We start from the raw sequence: 19,734 nt of genomic DNA, 5'->3' as shown, positions 1-19,734 counted from the left end.
TCAAGCGTTAACGGTCTGAAGTACAACGCCATGAGCAGTTGAGCTAGTGATGCAGCACCAACAACTCACCGATTCTTCTCGTTCTGGTTGGGCTAATGCACCGACAAAAAGGAACATGACCGAGGCGAAGCGCCTGGAGGGGTTGAACGGTAAAGGTACGAGTTTGTTGAGTGGTTTGTCAGATAAGTGATGTGGGTTTAAGCCGACGAAGAGTACAATTACGAGTGTTGGAATGAAAGTACTTGTTTGCCTGATTACCGAGGCCTGGCTCAACATCGTAATTACCGGTAGAACCCCTTAATTTTTATTCCTTAGCGAGGGTTTCTACCGACAAAAGTGGTGGCTAGGAAGCAGGCTTGTGACGCGAGCAGTTTGTGAGTTGGTAGCTTTTGCAGCACCGTCATCTTGGCTCGCCTGTGATCGAAGTTCCAACGGTTGGCCCAGCATCATTTTCCTGAGCAAGGGCAGGGGCCAGACGAAATGCAGTCTCTCCGTTCTCCAAGAAGATATACGGAATAGCAAGTTTAACAACAGCAAACTCCCGGCGATAGTCGTTTGCGCTGGCTTCGAACATTGACTCGAAGGTAGTTGGAACAGGTTCGAGAAGGACGGAGTTTCTTCCTGGATGGATAAAGGCCAACGGGTGAGTCTCTCTCCGTTCATTTCGCTCATGGCAAACTCCCCTGGAGCGTTGGGCACTTTACGCGCCCCCGGTCCTCCATACTTTACGCGCTCTTTCGGCCTCTCTCCAATCGGCAACTTGGTTAACTTCATCCCGTTGGCGAGATCGTGAGCACCCATGCGCCTTGACCTATGAAGGCCGAGAGAGTGACCCACCAACGAGGAAACTTTGATAGTACGCACCTGCTACCCGGAGCGAGCCCCATCGAGGGTGGCCCGAACCCACCCTTTCTCATCATCTCGCTCCAGTAGCTCGTACGTGGCATGTAACACGCCACTGTAGCCTGCCATTAGCCTATGCAACATTTGCTTTCGGCTAGCGAAACGAAACAACAACAGGAAAGAAGGAGGAGGCGTACGGAACCCCACGCTCTTCCACCAGGAGTCATCGATCATTCAACGTCAGAGGGGATTTTATGTCATCCGGCGCGGAGTGTATGAAACAAGAACCGGACCTCTGGTGGCTCCCCTAATGGGAACTTCTGGGAATGCTCGATCGAGCAATTGCCTTGGGACCTTTCGTACAAGTGTTCGCGTGGATTCACATTAATTTGGTGACCAATGTGTCGCTGTTCTATGCGCATTCCAATAAACATCAAGTCCAACCTCATCGGGTCGTAAATCCTGGACGCCATGAATGGCGCTCTTTCCAGCTTCCCGGGGAAGAAGACTCTTGGAAAATGTGCACTTTCCGATCGTTACTTCCACAAGTCTTCAAGTTCTGATCTCATCTCGCTGCTGCGGTTACCAGAGAACGGAGTCAACCTCACATCCTAGTGGAGTTAGGGGAATTGAAAGCCAAACTCGTGAGCGTTCGTCCGTAAGAGCTTCAACGGAACTTAATTATCCGAAGGGTAGATACAGCCTCCGGTAAACGATTATTCGGCGAAGCTACTCGATTCTCTGCCCTCTCCTTGATCCTCTGCTAAGACCGACAGATAATTGAGCCGGAACCTCCTTCCCGTGTGGAGTCTACTGACCTGACCAGGGACCGCTCCTGGAATGCCTTCTTCACGGAAGCTCTTCGATTTGCGGTCTATTCATCTCTCTGCCCCCGTCGTATTTCCCGGAGGAATCATCTGGAAGAGAGCTCTTTGAAAGAGAGAAAAATCGTTGATTGAATTTTCAAGTCCCACTTCGGATTGAGTTCGGCTCGAGTCAGTGCTCGAATCGTCAATGCCTGAAAAACTAATGATGCAAATCCTTCATCCGTGTCATATCGCCGGCACAAAAACACATTTTCTTAGAGGATAAGAAGAAAATTGGAAAGGGGATGCTGCTGCTGCCGGTCGGGTCGTTTCACGAAACTTGATTAATCCTCCTGCCACCGCAGACCCTGGTAATAAACGCTATCCGAAAACTGAGACGTTTCAACAGCGAGAGGCGATATTTCGTACGTGAAAAGAGATTGCAACGATGAAACTGGAGCTTAACGAGCAAAAATTTTCCTCGTTATCTGTACCGCAACTACGGCCAAGCCAAAGTGAGCAAGCTATTTTTATATATGTTATAGCAGAACTGTATGAAGTATCCGACAGTTACGGGTAATTCAAGATGGGATACGATTTCGTATCGGCCGGTATCTTGAACGTGCCATAATCTACTCGGCGTTTCTTATTCCCACTGCGAATGTTTCTTCATGAACGAATAAGCGAAAATAACAACTTAAAACGATCTCTTTAATCCTCGAATGTTCAATTAACGTTCAACATTCTAAAGCAGATTTCCCAAGCTCGATATCAGAAGCGACTCGATCAGATGAAAATGAGAGCGAAAGAGGTCAAGTGCGAAATCCTCAGTTGGAATAAAGCCACGCAATTCCATTTTTTCCAACACAAACTCAGCATTAAAATGACCCACTTTCTCGATCAACAATCCGTCGTTAATTAAAAAGCCTCTAAAGGTCCGAACCAATAACATCCTCAAACTGAAATTCAACCTGCTCGTACTACGAAGTACGTTAATCGTGCATCGCACTATACGTAATGAGATCTCGGTCGTTGAATGAGATAAAGCTCGTTTGTAAAGAAAAAAGATTAAAAAATGAGGGAAGAGAGAAAGAGAGAGAAACTCGGGCGAGATTTAGGTCGTTTAACCCATTAACGTTGTGAACGATCGCGAGCAGTTTCGCACGCTCTGCCGTCTGTCAATAAAGTTGTCTGTCGCGCTGCTTGGTGGCGCTGTATTCTCTAACGTTCTTTGTTCCATCGCCACGTAGTTTTTTTCTACCTCCTTTTTTCTTTTTCTTTCTCTCTATTTTTTTTTTTTTTTTTTTTTTTTTTATTCACGTGGACGGGCCGAGTCGAGAGGTAGGTACGAAGATTAAATCGATACCTGACGAGAAGCTGCTTTCCCCCTGCTGACCGAGAATCGTTCTTCTAACCGTGTGAACTTTAATACTTGCTTCTCGTAAAAACACACACAAAATGGAACAAAAGAAAATCAGCATCGATACTGAAACGGAGAAAAAGTGGCGCGACGCTGCTTTACCAACTGGGAATTATTTTTTTGACTTAAAAAATGATGATAATGAGGATAAAGCGAGAATAAATGGTAAGTGGATTTGGAAGGTTTGTTAACTCACAACGTCGATGAGCTGTGACAACCGCAGTCCCATTTTGACGGTAAGGCGATCGCTGTTATTGCCAACCGGTCGTATGAGCCGATTGTAGTTGGATAAAAGATCGTCGTAGAGACGCTTCGCGTCCGGATTGGCCGAGGCACCCGGAAGTATTGTGACGAAACAGGAAAAGGCCACCGCCATCGCCAACAATCCGCCCAACCTGGACCACCATCGCCACCAGCCTTTCCCACCGTCGTCCGTCCAAGCATCCCTGACCATCGTACGCCGTGTCCACCCCTGGAACAGTCAGAAAAACAACGTTTCGTTAGTCAACAAATAAGTGCAAGTTTAAAAACAGGATTTCGACTATCTGCCATTCCGATGACAAAGTTTCCGGCTGGATGAGCTTCCAATGACCTTCTTCCAAGTCAAAGCAACCTCAGACCGAACCATCCGGGTCCGGACCATCAACCAGCAGTGATCAACCACCTCCAAAGGGTTTTTTAATCTCCACCGGTTCAGGGTCGAATTTTTAGCTCAAATTACCAACCATTAACTGACTTGCGTCCACCAGAGCAACATCCCCGAGCTCCAAGGGCCCCGATGTTCAAAATGAACTTTTGCTCCCAGAAGCAAGGAAGGATTTATCGTTCGAGCAAAGCTGCAATGTGAAAATGAAGGTGTATACCATTGGAGACAATTGGTTGGATGCCATTGTGGGAGAGATTCAATGAGATTGTAGGCTGTTTGGAATGAATGACGGTGTTGCGCTGTCATCCATTTCCAAAGTGGAGTGAATTCTGGAGCGGTAAGAAGGGGAGGGGTGCGCACGGAGATTGGTTGAAAACATGAGTTTACACGAGCCGAAAGTAGCGCGTGTGTCGCCAGTACTGGTTCGTTCTATAAGTGGCAGCCTGGCCACTTGTCCAAACGATCGAGCGAGTCCGGCCAGGCTCAATTGTGGTTGGCAAAGTATCGCTGTGTGTACGGCTTGCTCGGAGGAGCCGGGGGGAGAGAGAGAGAGAAAGAGAGAGTTAGGAATGTGCGGATGCCCAGCGACACGCGTTCGTTCAACAACTCTTGTCCAACATTCTCCGCAAGATAATCGCGTTATTCTGGATTCTCTGGCAAACATCTACCAGCATTCTGGGTTCTGTTTAACTGCAGCTTGCTTCAAGGCTTTTTCGAGCTAGCAGGTTCGAAGGCCGCTTGACCGAGGCGGACTAACCTTGAGTTTCAATTAGGCTTATCTCAGCTTCGTGTGAGATACGAAGCCGGTGCTCAAACTGGATTAACCTGAGGCTCCTGGAACTCGGCTTGGATCGAAAAGTAAGCGAAAATCAAACTGGGCCCTGCGGAATGTCTACGTACGATGGGAGGCTCCCCACTCAGCAGGCTCTTTCTCGGATCACGTAACGTTAATTTTTCGAAGCTCCCCCAAGTGGCTACGAGGCTGAGACGAAGTAGCTCCTCTCTTCTATACGTGGGCGCACCTTTTCCCTAACCCTTCTTATATTCGTGTCACGTTGACGTACTCCTCTCTCGCGTAAAGTGGTTGAGTACGTGAGCGCGAATTTTTACTGTATTTCAAGGCTTTGAGGTGGCGAGTTAGCCGAGTAAGAGAGAAAAAAGGGAAAGAGAGAGAGAGAGAGAGAGAGAGAACACGTGAGCAGCAATTGGAGGATCGAGGAGCAGGCAAGAAAATGGCTGACGATGGTTTCGAGCGTGGGAGCTTTTCTTTCTTTCCTACCAAAAAAGATTTTCGGCCAAGGAAGAAGATTCATCTCCTCTTCCTCACTACATCACTATATTTCCCTTCATCCTTTCATTCTTCTTCTCACCCCCTCCCCCTCGAGCCATCACACGTTTTTATAGCTTTTTGTCTATGTGTCTGTGCCTGTGTGTGCTTTTCGCTATCTTTCCTTTTTTTTCTTTCACTTCTTTTCACCTCAAACTCTTTTCTCGTCCTCGATACGTTCCAGGCACTCTCTTCTGGCAAGCGTCCAGGTCTTTCGGAGTCACGCTTCACAGAACCGAGGTCCAAGGTGATCGGGAATGAAGAGCAGTTCGAACCAAGCCTCGCATCCCTATTTACGTATATTTGGCTCCTTCCCTATCGCCCTGGCCCTCGCCCGCCCCCTTTTTTCATGTCTTCATGCAAAGCTCCTTCCACCCTCGTTTTTTGCTCAATAGAAATTCGTGAAGTAAAGAGGTTACTCCAGCTGAGAATGGAGCTCGATGGGAATGGGTCTGAAACCGCAAGCGAAGGTCCGAAGGTCGAAATTAAGTCCGGTTAACTCCGGATGAGCCCTCTCAATGGAGAGACAGAACCCCATTTTTAATGTTACGATTCTGCTTCGTCTGACTGCCGAGGAACCGACCGACAAAAGAAAAAAATTCGAGGCTTGCCAACTCATCGTTCAAAGCTCTTTGCTCTCGCTTTTGAGGAGAGAGAGAGAGAGAGAGAGAGAGAGAGAGAGAGAGAGAGAGAGAGAGAGAGAGAGTTAACGCAAAGCCGAACAATCATGAAGAGACCAAACGACTTCGTTAACCATTTTTTATCTCCTTCTTCCTTCCGAGCCTGAAAATCGCGTGGAGAAAAGAAGACGAGCGCTCACCGGGAGTTTATAACCGTCTGCTATAATTGCTACGATTTCTGTATTCCCCAGCAGCAAAAACGAAAGGAAAAAAATTAAGCTCGCTCTCTCCCTCCTCCCTTTCTTTTTTCTCGTTTTCGCTGTTCCACGTCTTAAGAAGCTTAACAAAGAATAAACCCCTTTCGTGTTTGTTCATCTGGCTCCAGCCCTTCCCGAGACGACTCCCATATTTCTATAGCGTACACACTTTTCCTTGAATTATGACTCTTTTCAACGCTATCTCATTTTTTTTCTCTCTTCTCCTCCATATCTTTTTTTCTGCCAACCTATTTATTTGCGACCCCGCCACTGGCTCGCCTTCCCGCCCCCCCCCCCTCCCTTTTCGTTTGTCTCGCCTCCGTACGTGTACTCGGCGCAGCATATTTTTGAATTCTCGATCGTACAATTAAAATTTACACCCTCACTCCAATCCCCCTCAAGCTCCATGCTTTCTGGTCCCCTATAATTGATGAGTATTTATTCACTCCTCGATTCTCCCGGAATGAAGAAGCTTTAAAAATAGTCGAAAAAGATGAGACCTTAAGGGAGTTCATTAATTAACGGCGTACGTTTCGGGCAATCACTCAGAAGCAACCTTCGGGGCTTCCACGAGCCTGTGCAACACCGGAAGTAATAATAATGAAGTCTCGCATCGATCAATCCGGAGCACACGTCTTTCCGTCGTGTCGAAACCGCTCAGCCCTACTCCCCCGTGCATCATCCTTCCGGTAACCACACGGCAAGCTTTCCGCCCAGATATCAATTCCCGATGCCGCTTGTACACCTTCGCCCACATGCCCATTCATCCAGACCGTCCTTCGAGCGACTCAACATCGGCAAAGGACAATTACGACGCGCCTTGTTAATTCGTTCGTCGAACGAGCCTCGCCGCATCGACCTCCGAGGGATGAGAAGAGAAAAAACTACTGAGGACTCCCTTCGCGGTTGGTAGTTAAAAAACCGCTCACCGGAAGTGGATTTGACGAGAATTTCAGTTACAAAGAACTCGAGAGTAGAGCCGAAGACTGGTGTTTGGCTTTGGAATTACTAGAAAGTTGAATTGAGGCGCGAATTTGAATTGGGAATGATTGAGAAGCTGAGGCAAGAGGTAGTTTGGAGTTGGAAAGGACTCGAAAGTTGGATTAAAAGAGGAGGAACGAGTGTCGTGTAAAAAAGTACCTGGCTCGAGTGACGACGATGCAAATTGAGGGAAGATGAAGAAACCGGAGAGAGGATCGTCGAGTCGGATCCCGAGGGAGGTATCTTGTGGCTCATTCGTGACGAGAGCGTAGCTGCAAACGGCGAATGTGATCGGTACATCGAAAGGGCACGTGTGCCTCGTGGATGACGTAAATTTATCAAGGGAGATGGGAAACGGGGAAGGGTGTCCGAACGTATCCGATTGAACATCGGAGTATGAACGGAGTTTCGGGACAAAACGACGCTGAGGAATTCCCCGAGGTGAAGTTTTCATTCGAGAACACTAATGCAGGAACACCGCAAGTGTTCGACTCGATAATTCAATAGGGGTAGAGCAGGATGAAACTAGAAACGACGGGGTATACAGGATATTCCAAAAGGTCGTGAAATTCCGAGGTGAAAAGTCCTTGGCCATTTTTTTCTAGGATCAGCCGTTTGCGAGATGTTGAAGAATTAATGCGGCAGCCAATGGAGCGCGAGGTTAGAAGAGTGTGGGCGTGGCCCCCGCGCCTACCGCATTGGCTGTCGCCTAAATGATCGAATATCTCGGGAACGGAGCATCCTAGAGAAAAATGGCCAAGGACTTTTCTCATTGGAATTGCATAATTTACACAGCCCGAGTATCTCAACCTCGGTTTTTGAGCTTTCCTGTATATAGCCGTGAGCAAACGACCAACATTCAAATGCACCGGCGCTCCGGTGGGTTGGGGCAGTACCAGAAGCAAACGAGACCAAGTATATTCCCCTTTCGATCGTCCTTCGTGGCAGATAAACCGTGTGATCTATGCAGACCTACTCCCAAAGCCATTCGATTCGAGGAGCCCGCAAATATAGAACGGCAAACGAAAGAGGTGGCAACGATCAGGGGAATAAAGAGCGAAGACTACGTAAACAGTAGTCGGAGAGGCCTCTGGGACTCGGGTTACGAAAGAGGGGGCCGGAGACACTGTGGATTCGAGAGAAAAGCAGACTCCCCCTGGTACGAGAGCAAGACAATTCCTGATCCATATGGATAAACTAATTGTAGGAGCAACCAGGCTTCGTTCCATAACGACACGTCAAGCTTTGCAAGAACCCTGTCACCCCCGGGAATGCCTTACCAATATGACGGAACGATGTGCACGTCATATCGGTGGCTTGTTTACAAAAGCCTTCCTCCTCGTCCCTTTTCTACGTCAAATCCATTCGTGATTAATTCTTATTGAGATCTCGACTACTCTGCAATGCTAATTCCGAAGGTGATTTAATTGACGAATCTTTCTTACTGAACAGATTATTCTCCGAGTTATGCCAGCAAATATTTCAAAGTGAATCACCATTCGGTCTATCCACGGATTTTAAAATAAATTCCATTTTAAATGCGTGATTATACTCCTCAGCCCATTATTGATTTTATTCTCCTCCCCCATTTATCAATAATTCCCTCGGCCATAAAAACTATTTAATCGTTTCACTCTATTCACTGGCACATAAAAAATGTATGAAATCATTATTTTTGATGGATGAATTGGCACTCGCTGATTAAGTATTAAACTCCATATTTCATTAACGCTTCTAATTAATTGGCCTGAAATGTTGTTGTCGGTCGTTGTTTTTTCTTCTCGCGGTAATGTCGATACTGAAATTTTCGAGTGATTTATCGTCGAGTCACGGAGCTTGCTCTCGCTCTTTATCGAGGAAATGAGTTGAAAAATAAATGATGAAAATGTTTTTCTCGTAGCTCGGGGAAGACAAAGGCCTCGGGAGATAATTCGATATCGGAAAATCGACGTTGTAATACCGCGTGTTCCGCTCGCCAGGGAATTCGACGGTAAAGATACATCGCTTGTTTAAGCTGCCTCGGTACACCCATCGATTTGATTTTCACCAAGCATTATATTTTTATTTTCATTCCTCTCTTCTTTTTAATGGCTAAAACATTTTCCCTACGTTTTATCCCTTGCTCCAAAGGTAAATATTCTTTTTCCAATATCCGACAAACTCGGCTCAAAATTATTGCTGTCTGCTGCTCGAAAACTAAAATAACGACGGCAAACCTCGCACGATGTTTTTCATAAACAAATTCGAAAAACAACCTGGGATGTTCGACAGCTACGAGGAAAAATTTTTCTCGTATCGTTAAAAAAGTCTCGAGTATCTCTGCAACAAAATGTATCATCGTAAAATTTCAAGAAAATTTATGAGGTTTCTCAGCAGCCCCGGAATGTTGCGTTTTTAAATGCTTTAAGAAATAGCAAGATACGGAATGTATAATCGAATTAAATACTATCGTTTCCTTATTTTACCAGAGCAGCATGCACAAACGTACGTACGCGAGAGCATAGACCGACGGATTTGAAAGAAACGTCTGCGCTCACGGGGCTGGAGAGTGCTCGCAGACGGGACTGCGAGTGAAACCAAGCGCGATTGTATATCCTTGAAAATTATGCAATTTTTCATTGGTCCATTCGAGGAGGCCGAGGCGGGGGAGTGGCGGCTCGGTAAAGCAACGTGAAAGCGTGCAAGAAAGTACGAAACGTCAAGAAAGAAAAACCTCGAATCTTATTACTGCTGCGTGGCGCACGAGACCTTTTCAACCTTTTCAACATCGGCAGCTCGACGCTCCTTTAAACGCTTAACGAGCACAATTATTTAAAAAAATTTATTCCACCCCATGATAATAATTCCTCACAAGTAAATAATTATTTCACACTGAAATCGCGTCCGAAAGACCTCCAACTAATTTCGCTCCGAGAGATTTTTACAACGCGTCAAAAGATTTGGCAGTCGCTCGAAAAAATTTCCATCAATCGGGGCCTCGCAAGCGCGACAAAGTTCTTTGAACTCCGCCCTTTCGGGTAACGCCGTAATTTCGTGCAAATTCAGGGCTCGAAAAAGCAAATTGTGATAAAAAGGGAAACGAAGCCTGTCAAGGTGTCCAGCAAACATATGTAAATCAGGAGAAGAGAAAGAGACAAACCACAAAGTCAGAGGGCGAGCCTGGCGAGGGAAAGAGGAAGAGAGCGAGAGGCGAGGGGAGGTCGAAGGGGGTGCACATGAAAGCAGGAGGGTGTACTCTTCTGGTCTGCAGTCGAGAGCAACGTCCTCTGGTCGACCTCGCAAACGAGAGAGTCTCGCGTCGACGTGAACACACCGCGCGTATACACACGTAAAAATGCACACGTGAACGTAGTAGTTTGGCTCGACTGCGGGAGTGAAACTCTCCGTGGGCGATGGAGAACGAGAGGAGAGAGGAGGAGAATAAAGATTCTCGAAACGATGTCATATCTCATTTCCAGTGTGTATGTGCTCTGGCAAACGAGGAAGAAGGAATGGAGAGAGAGAGAAAGATTTGCTAGCCCAGCCCCGTTCTGGGCTCTTCCGGAAGCGCATCGACGTCCATTTACTTCTTCAAAGACGTCTGGCCTGGCCCACGCACGCATGTTGTGCTGGCACTGCATTCATGCTCGCGGTCCGGGGAGCCGCGGCCAACGAACACGTGCGCACGGTTATGCATACTTTGTAGAAAAAAAAAAGAAAAAAAAAAAAAAAAAACAAACGCGTAGCAAAGGAAAAGCCAGAAAAAATATGAGAGAAACGAAGAAGAAGGAAAAAGGGAAAGAGAGTTGAGAGTGGATAGGCAGACATTTTTCTGGAAATCGATACGCGAATTCGTTGGATTTCTACTGCAATGCGGAATGGTTCGGATAAAGATACGAGGAGCAAATAACCGACGATGAGAATCAGGTGGTTCGGATAGCGTTCACCATCTTCGCGTGTAAGCAGGTTACTACTTCGGTCTTTTAACTCAGCGTCGCCGCCCCCGCCCCGAGGAAACAAAACTGGCTTCTTATTACTTCGGCTATTGCTTTCCAGTTAGCCAATGAAATCACTCAACTCCCGACGTTAAATCGCTGTTATTTATCCACTCTTTAGCCTCTCGTTGCAATATTGAAATGGACGAGATTGGACGAAAGAAGGAAAAAGCAGGGAAAGGGAACAAAGAGGAAAGAGAGAATTTTTGGAAGTTGCTCACTTTCGGACAGAATATCAGAGGCATTCCTGCAGCGTGACCGGGGCCTGTCTCTGGAATGATCTCCCGGAAAACGCCCCAAACTTAGAAAAGGCTTCTTTTCGTAGACTGGTAGAGAGCGCATTGATGGAAAGATTAACTCAGATCAATAAATATAACTAGTATTGAAATAAAGACAAAGTTTGGCAACGTTGTGTAATTTATTCGTATGCTCGCAGCTGTTGAGTCGGATGCAGTGCGCCCTGTGCCTTTGTGTTACTTGTTTCGCCCAGCGTTTTTGGAGGTTATTGTGTCAACGAGTGCCTGTCAAGGAATTGCTCCCGTTGGTGTCGTGGTTGCAACGTTGCCGCATTTCCACGCCGCAGTCTCAGTTAACTCGATATGATCGTAATGCAGTTACATATATTTTCATTGATATCGCTTGGCATTTAAGTCGGTAAACTATCTCTTATTTTCAGTAAAATCATTCTTCGTTAATAAGAGTGATATGAGAAAAAAAAAAAAAAAAGTGTCAAGGCAACGACTTTGCCTCATTCGACCGATGCAATGATGAAGTGACATTTTTACTCAACTTCGACATTAATTTCTCCAAAATTAGTTCGAATTTTCCTTGAAACATTCAGAAGATATTCATGAACGAATGGAAACATTTATCTAGACATCTGTTGACCTGAAAAATTTGAAAGAACAATCTTAATAAACGCTATTCTATATTTTCTCGGAAAATAGCCGGAGAACGTTTGATGGGAGAAGCGGTTATTAAAGTGGTGAAATAGTTGGAAGCAGCGTGAATGGCTGGGGGGTGGTATGAGATTCGAGAAAAGGGAGTTGTTGACGAGGGAGCACGAAAATAATGGAGTTTGCAGGGTTATTGGGCTTTTACGTAGCGATGATCCAACGCGCCGGTTCACCGTCCGGAAGTTTTTGTTTACGTTGAGGAAACACTGCTAACGAGGTAGAATCGAAGCGACAATCAGCGTTTGTTTCAATGGCTCTTGGTCCTGGGGCCCGTTACGAGTGTTTAGAAATGAAATTCCTCGATTACTTGTATTTTCATGGTAGTTTAAATGATCTCGGGACGACTCTCCGCAACGAAAGCAGCTTTTTTCACGAGGCTTCTCTCCTCCGCGTGGAAAAGCTCTAACGCGATTATTTCCAGTTTCACAACTATCCGCGCAGCAACGAGGCGGAGAGAGTGAGAGAGCGATAGTAATCAAAACTCGTGGTTCGCTGTACTACACTGGCACGCGTGAACGTCCAAACAGACGTGGCAACACCGACGTTGATTCGCAGTGTTTGCACGAAAAAGCTGTTTCTATTGGAGGTGTAAGCAAAAGCATTTTTTTGCTGTTGCTGTTGTTTTCTTTGTTGTTCGGTGCTGCTCCACTCGCGGGGAGCGAGCGAGGTAACGTGTTTGCATTCGGGAAACTCTGTCGAGTGAAAACGCGGAAGCTTCACGCGGGACGAATAATACGGAGGAATCGTAACCGAAATTGATATCTGAGTGTGTGTGCGCGCGCGCGCGCGAGTTATTGGGCAAACTAAAAATCAGAGTTTGGAGAATGCGTCACGAGGGAACGAGCCAACCTCGCGCGCTTTTGTTGTTCCAGCGTAACAAAAAGTAAGAGGTGAAAAGTGACTCGAATAAAACGTCAGAGCACGCGATGTAAATTGTTACAGCTGCTCGTTTTATGCGTCACGTGCTGTTGAGCTACGACACATTAGTGCGAATAAAAATTGCTCGTGTCAAGCCCTGCTCACTCAGGTCGCGACCAAGGTTCGAGGTTTTCTTTATTACGTCATTCGAGCAGCCGTCATAAAGTGTTGACAAACAAACAAGAAACGCTCTCGAATTTAGCCTGCACCTGGACTACCAATTAGCAGGGCGTTTCGGCTTTTTTCACTGGAGTTCCAGGTGAAAATGAGGTCGAAATTACCGTGCAGCTCGAAGAAAGCACTGGGCGCTCGTTCAAATATTCGTTTCGATATTTTTCACAAAGTTTTTTTTTTTACTCGCGCCGAAGCTACAGAGAGCCGGAAAAGATTTTGGGAACGTGTGTCACGACGTTGGAGGGGGGTCAAACAAAAGGTAATCGAGGTCGATCGAGTACGAAATTTCAGTCGCCCCCATAACGAGGAGGCTCCACAGCAGCCGATGTTTCAAGTTTCCAGCAAACTTTCCGTTTACATTAGAGTTACAGGAAGCTGGCGCAAACCTCTTGGCAAAGACTGTCACGAAATTAGAGGTCAGATAAGGTCATCGAGGTCGATCGAGTACGAAATTTCGACTGGCCCCGTAATCCGAAAGCTCGACAAGCCTTTTACCATATTTTCCGGAGCCTGCCCGTTTACACGAGAGTTACAGATCACCGGTAAAGGTCATAAGGTCAACTGTCATCATAGGACAAGACAAATGAGGTCAGCGAGGTTCGGGCAAGCATAAAAATTTATCCGAATCAGGCCAATTAAAAATGTAAACAAATGTTTATGATTCCCTGATGGATACGGAGAGGAGAGAAAAAGCTTGAAAAAATGCAACATTCGCGATCGAATGGTTTATAAGGGAGGGAAAGGACGGGGGTCGGAGGAAAAGGTACATCGAGAAGAGATATCGCGCTGGGAAAGATCCATAAAGCAAATTGTTCGCTGGAAATTAGCGCCAGTGAGCCGGAAGTGAGAGCACCGAGAATGGGTTACAGCAATTGGTAGAGTTCGAGAAGGGGATGGAGAGAAAAGAAGGGCGAACGAGAGGGGCCGGGGGGCGAGAGTAGCAGAGGAGCGGGGAAGCCTCTGGCGCGCCAACCCGTGGCATCGATCCATCGAAAAACCACTTTAGGCTCCCCCAACACACCATTTCCCATTCGAATACTTACCAGGGCAAGCTTTTTTTCAATGCTTGCCACTGTAGCATCCAAGGGTTGGAGTTTAGGGGTTGAGGGGCTGCACTACTACCCTTGCGAAACTCCAATCACCGGAAAAGCTTCTCTGTCTGAAACGTCGAGATACGAAAGTGAAAGAAACGAAAAATAAAGGAATAACGGAAAAGAAATACAGGCGAGTATCGCGTACGTGGGTAACTGGGGGGGGAAAAAAAAAAAAAAAAAAAAACAACGCATCGAGCCTGGACTTTAATCCCTGCTGGGATAATCAAACTAGTAGATGAAAACACAATTTACTCGCGAGAAGCTTGTGATGAAAACTGATTCTTTGATAAAAATGCATTTTTTCATGCAATCAGTGTCATTGACTTTTCTCCGGTGAATTCAATCCTCCTTCCTCTTAATCAGTGCCTCTACTCCTTCGTATTCGCTACTTTTCAATTACTCTAATTGCACTCATCGTGCTGTCGGAATTAAACGAATTGGCGAAAATACGATTTCAGTATGCTCTCCTTTATTTCAGGCCTTTTCCAGCTTGTGTCACGGACGAAAAATAATGAATGATTCGAGCAGCAGTACACGGTGGACGATAATTAATTAATATTTCTTAACGATAAACAAGACATCGTTAAAAATTTGAAGAATTTACGACAATAATATGATGAACTATCCAACCGGGAAATCGAACTTTCAATTTGGCGCAGCTGCGTTGAATATTTAACGAGAATTCCTCGGTTTTTCCGAGAGACAGTAAGAGCAATCGATAAATGGAGATATGAAAAAAATGAGAAAGAAATTTCATAACGACGTGTTTGAAGCTTTCGAGTTATCGACACTTCTTGTTCGATCCAATTTATTACACGCTGCTGCGGATCACAAAGAGATAAATTTTATTCATCGAGTCATTAATATGACCGCGCAGTTATAAAAATAATGAAAATTATAAATTTTTTAATTAACCGCACGATACTGAAAATTAGCAACAAATTCAAAACGACTGTCGAAGCTTTTATTGAGGCTCGAACGGCGGTTAATAAAAACCGTGAGATTTATCTCGTGTCACGAGCATAAAGTTTCGATTATAAAATTCTAAAAGGAGGCGGGGGATGAAATCTGGTTCTGATTGGGTGATCGTATAGTCAAGAGCACAGCGGAGTAGCTCGGTTTGACAATCGAGCGAATAATTTTAACGAAGTTTCCGGTGGTACTCGATATATCGGCAAGAGCCACTCTTTACGTGGGTTAGCCTAGTGCGAGGTTTATTTCCCGAGTGGAAAATATACGATACCGCGATATCCGTGATGGACGGGTAGGAAAAGGGGAGGAAGGTTCAAAGGGAAGGGGTCGGTGGAAGCTGCTTGTAGAGTGGAATGAATGACGTGCTATAGAACGTTTGCGGGAGCTCAAGCGTTCGACTAATTACCCGGAATAAACATCTCGTGGATAATGATAAAGTAAGGCCAGAAAATAGGTGGTCCAACCGATTCGCTCACTTGAATATGCGTGTGACGGACATAAACTCAGTGTACGTGACCTACGACCTTTCCCTCCGGTGGTTCGAGCTCCTGGGGCGTTGCCAAACACGTACAACTCGTGTGCGCCTATAAACACTGGCGAAATTCGTCGCTGTACAGTGTGTAACAAAAGTTCAGACACTTGGCTCGAGCCAGTGGATAGACCGTGAGATTCTGAAGAGAAAAGTCCTCAGCCATATTCCTCTAGGATGCTCCGTTCTCGAGATATTCGATCATTTGGCAGACGGCCAATGCGGTGAGCGCGCTCGCCACGCCCACAGTCTTGTAACGTCGCGCCGCATTGGCTGTCGCTTTAATTCTTTAATATCTCGTCAACCGCTTGTCCCAGAGAAAAATCGCTAAGGGCTTTTCTCCTCGGGGACTCGCGCTCTATTCATTGCCACCCGCGTTACATCTCGATCTTCCAGAATATTCTGGTCGGTCGTACTTTCGTGCTTAAATTATTTAGGAAACAGCGCCGGGCTCCGTTCAGAGACTCACACGCGCGCTCGCCACGCCCAATTCTCTCTCTCTCTCTCTCTCTCTCTTTCCGTACTCCACTCGCCATAACACTGACTTTCTTATTACATCTCGAGAACGGTTGCTCGTGGAAACATAATGACAAGAAACTTTCCGCTCCGTAATCACGGCCTCCATCTTGCTCGTTACTCCGAACTACTAATTGTGCAACCCTCTGTACTCACGCACACATTTGCGTACACGCTTTACTGTAAGCGACAAATTATTTCGAGTTGCGACGAATTCGTGAGTAGCCACCCTACCGGAAGAACGCGCACCGATGCTAATTCGATCAATAATTTCAGACGGCTGAACGGCAATTCGTTCCGTTGACTGTCGGCCATGAAAAGTCCTGGAAATGGTTATTGCACGTTCCACTTCCTATATAAATAACAGGCATGTTTCGCGGGTGGGAGGTTCGAACTGATTGAGCTTCAAATTGCGAGGGAAATTTTTCTCTGAATTCAAACTCCCTTGAAACTCGAATTTCAATATTTTTTCGAGCTTTTTTTAAAAAAGCTCGAGCTCCTGGTGCTCATTCGCTGTTTCTCGTGTGTTCAACAGGTTTTATTTTTGGTATGGCTGTGAATTTGAATGTGGCTCTGGAAACGTAACGCGGAAAGAACGACGCTGAACCGCGAGTGAAATCATATTTTCCCGAGGGTCCGAGAGAAAAACGAGAATAAAAGGGTGTTCCCGGCGTCAGGGAGACGGGCACGATATTGTTCTCAATTTGTAGACGTTTCCGGCGGGCGAGTGGAGAGTGACGCGTCGAGAGGAGGAAAAGGATGCGTTGCTTATCGCCATGAGTGAGAACCGAAGGGCAAAAAGGTAGCGGAGTGGGGAGAAAAATAAATGAAGGAAAGAGCAGCAGCGAAGGGTGGAAAAACATTTTTCTCATCCCTCGGAGGTCACTTAGGGGTTTGTTCATTGGGTCAGCAACGTGTTCTTTCCTCCACGAATATTGCTTTCTGCTTCCAAGCAGCGAAATAAGTAAATAAATAATTAGCTCACTCGTTGAAAATTAATAGAAATATCGATCATAGTGGAAAATGCTACATGCTCGCCTGACACACTTGAGATAAACACTGCTACGTTCCAGATTCATATGCCATCAGCGTGCACTCATATTTTCCAGTATTGTTAGACCGTCTAGACACATTGAAAGAAATTCCTCGATTATTAACGTTGTTTAAAAATTAACGGAGCTCTCCAGCCAATTTTTATGTTCTCAAAGATTTTCCTCCAGCTCGAATTTGTGCGCCAATTATAACGCGCGAAAGATCTTAAGCCCCCATTTTTTATTTAATCGAAAAAAGCTCTTGCCTGAAAATAAAAATGGGGAGGATTTTTCGTCAATGTTCCACGAAAGTAAATTCTGAGCTTTATGATAAAAATGAAGCAATCCCATCCCCGATGGTTTCCCATTAAAGTGATTATTTCCATTTTTCGAAGGAAAGCGAGCTTTTCCATCGAGAGACAAATACAAATGGTAGATTTCGCGAGCCCTGGATAGCGCGGAGGTTGAAACAAGGGAACTAGATCGTGGTTTATCCGTCACGAGAACTCCAGCGTAGGAACAGTGATTGCAGTAATAATGCCGCGACAGTACGTGAGGGTTGAAAACCGGTGGAAAGGGGCTGGAAGGACAAAGGTGGAGGATTTCTCGTCGAAATAGCAGCGGAGTAGAACGCGGATATTTCGCTAATCTGCAACATCAATATTAGCGCTAAGCCTTAGACACCGAGAGCTTGATTGACCGGGCACATGGTCCGTCCCCTAACATACCCTCACAGAAACCACCCTCGTTAGTACACCCATCTCGCTATAACAGTATTCCAAGAGTATACCGAGACTCGACACGTTTTATGAAAGAAAATTCATTGCGAGTGTAGCGTCTCTTAATCCAAGGGAAATAAAAAGAGTTGATCGAAGGTTCTAGAACGAAACGAGATTTCGAGTAAAGTCGTTGATTCTGATCGAAACAGAAATTGATGAATCCTTTATGATTTACAGGCCATTTTTAGTCGGGAAGAAGTTTTTAGTGGATAAATAGGGAGGTCGTAAGTCATAGAAGAATCCCGAGAGGAGGGATGCTCCCTCGTGAAACGTTACTTTTTCCTAAGGGTTGATTTTCAGGGGTCATAACGTTCGGACCTTCTCCGAGGTTACAGTTGGCCCTGGAAAATGGACCGTAATGCGAGATAAGGGATGAGCACACGCACACACACACACACACACACGTGTGCGATACCTTTTTTCATCCCTTCATCCCCCTGCCCTGCCGGCCGAGGCAGTTTGCGGAGGAACGAAAATTGGGGGAAGAAAAAATAAGGAGGTCAGCACATTTTCGAATCTGATCGAGACGACGAGGCACATGCGACTATCAACTTCTCGTATCAGTTTAGGATAAGCGTACAACGAATTTCGAAAATGCCAATTTATCGCGTTTATCGAATTGACGGGGGGAGGGAAAGAAACTACATTCATCACCTTTTTCCAGCCCATTTATCACCCTTTTTTTTGGGGATACAGATGAAATTGAAAAAAAAAAACTTTTGTCAAGTATAAAAATGTCGAAAAGAAACAAAGAGTGAGTGAGAACCGCGAAAAGTATGGTTGAGGATATCCGGTGGGGGTTGTAATTATGTGTCTGTCTCGGTATTCAAGTCACCCCCGAAAGATTGCCCCGGACCAAAGCCCATTCGTTTTTTTCCTCGCCCAAGAACATAATAGGAGGAGGCGCCAGGTTTTTTGCTTTTTCTAACGTCCCTTTGTCTCGTGGGGTATGTTTGCATTTTTTTTCTTTTTTTTTCGAGTAAGCATCACAAAAGTTCCCAGGGGATGGCTCAGCCCAGTCCTTTGTCCACTGTTTCCATCTCTCCTCCCCTCTCCCTTCCTCCCCTCTTCTTACGTGTGCCTTTTCGGGGTTTCCAGTCCGGGCTCAAATCTGATCAAGCCTCCAGCCTGACCTGGAACGCCCCTGATCCTTCCCTTAATTTTCTATCGCGAAATCACCCCGGGAAAGCATACGCCATGGGAGGCGAGAATTCAGCGAGTTATTTTGAGGGCTACCTTGGGAGGAGAAAAGTTCAAAAATATCCAGCAGGGTGCGAGAGGCGATGCTCCTCAGAAGGCTGAGCGAGAGCTCGAAACCTTGTAAAATCCAAGAATTTCACGTGAAAAATATGAAAAACCGTGGGAAACGTGAATTTGGAAAAAGCTCAAGGTCAAAAGCAACCGGAGAAGCTCGACCTTGTTAGCCACCAACGTTTCCATCGATTAACAACGCTCTCATTATTTCCCAGGTAGACAAAGCTGACATTAATTTTTCACGCAAGCCTCAAAGTGTGTATTCCACGTCTTGAGGCACTCCGAAATAATGAGGTCAAGTGTTTGTTTGGTGTGAATACATCTGTGCTTGGCAAGATAATGATGTAATATGAGGAGCGAGGGTGACACGAGGCATGGCAAAGTTCTCGCCGAGTCTCGGTAAAATGACAAGAGCTCGTGTGCTCAAACGTACACGAGGACCGAGGGAGGATAACGCATCGCTCGTTAAGACGCCACCAAAATAGTGATCCTCCGGAGATTGCGGTTCCTTTGACGATCGAGGAGGCGGCCAACGGAAGAGGACAACAATCGTTTGACGCGAGACTATATTTCCTGGCAGGAGCAACGATCCTCCTCGGTGATGGCTCGAGGACTCGGGGCGTGGGTGCGCCTCTTC

The 19,734-nt window shown here is 46.0% G+C and overlaps 1 protein-coding gene across 1 annotated transcript in view; it reads right to left on the bottom strand.

The window, feature by feature from the left end:
• nAChRalpha1 (nicotinic acetylcholine receptor alpha1) overlaps positions 1-19,734 on the bottom strand; it is an 83,407-nt gene that overhangs the window by 48,316 nt on the left and 15,357 nt on the right. The window contains exon 2 of the mRNA XM_043431531.1: positions 3,266-3,541. Within this exon, the coding sequence (XP_043287466.1) occupies positions 3,266-3,523 (258 nt within the window). The 5' untranslated portion in view covers positions 3,524-3,541. The remainder of the gene's footprint in view (positions 1-3,265; positions 3,542-19,734) is intronic.

Source organism: Venturia canescens, chromosome 11 (assembly GCF_019457755.1).
Source record: "Venturia canescens isolate UGA chromosome 11, ASM1945775v1, whole genome shotgun sequence".
In the NCBI taxonomy this organism is placed as follows: Eukaryota; Metazoa; Arthropoda; class Insecta; order Hymenoptera; family Ichneumonidae; genus Venturia; species Venturia canescens.
The sequence above is the reverse complement of the archived record's forward strand: the minus strand, read 5'-3'. Positions and strand labels throughout refer to the sequence as shown.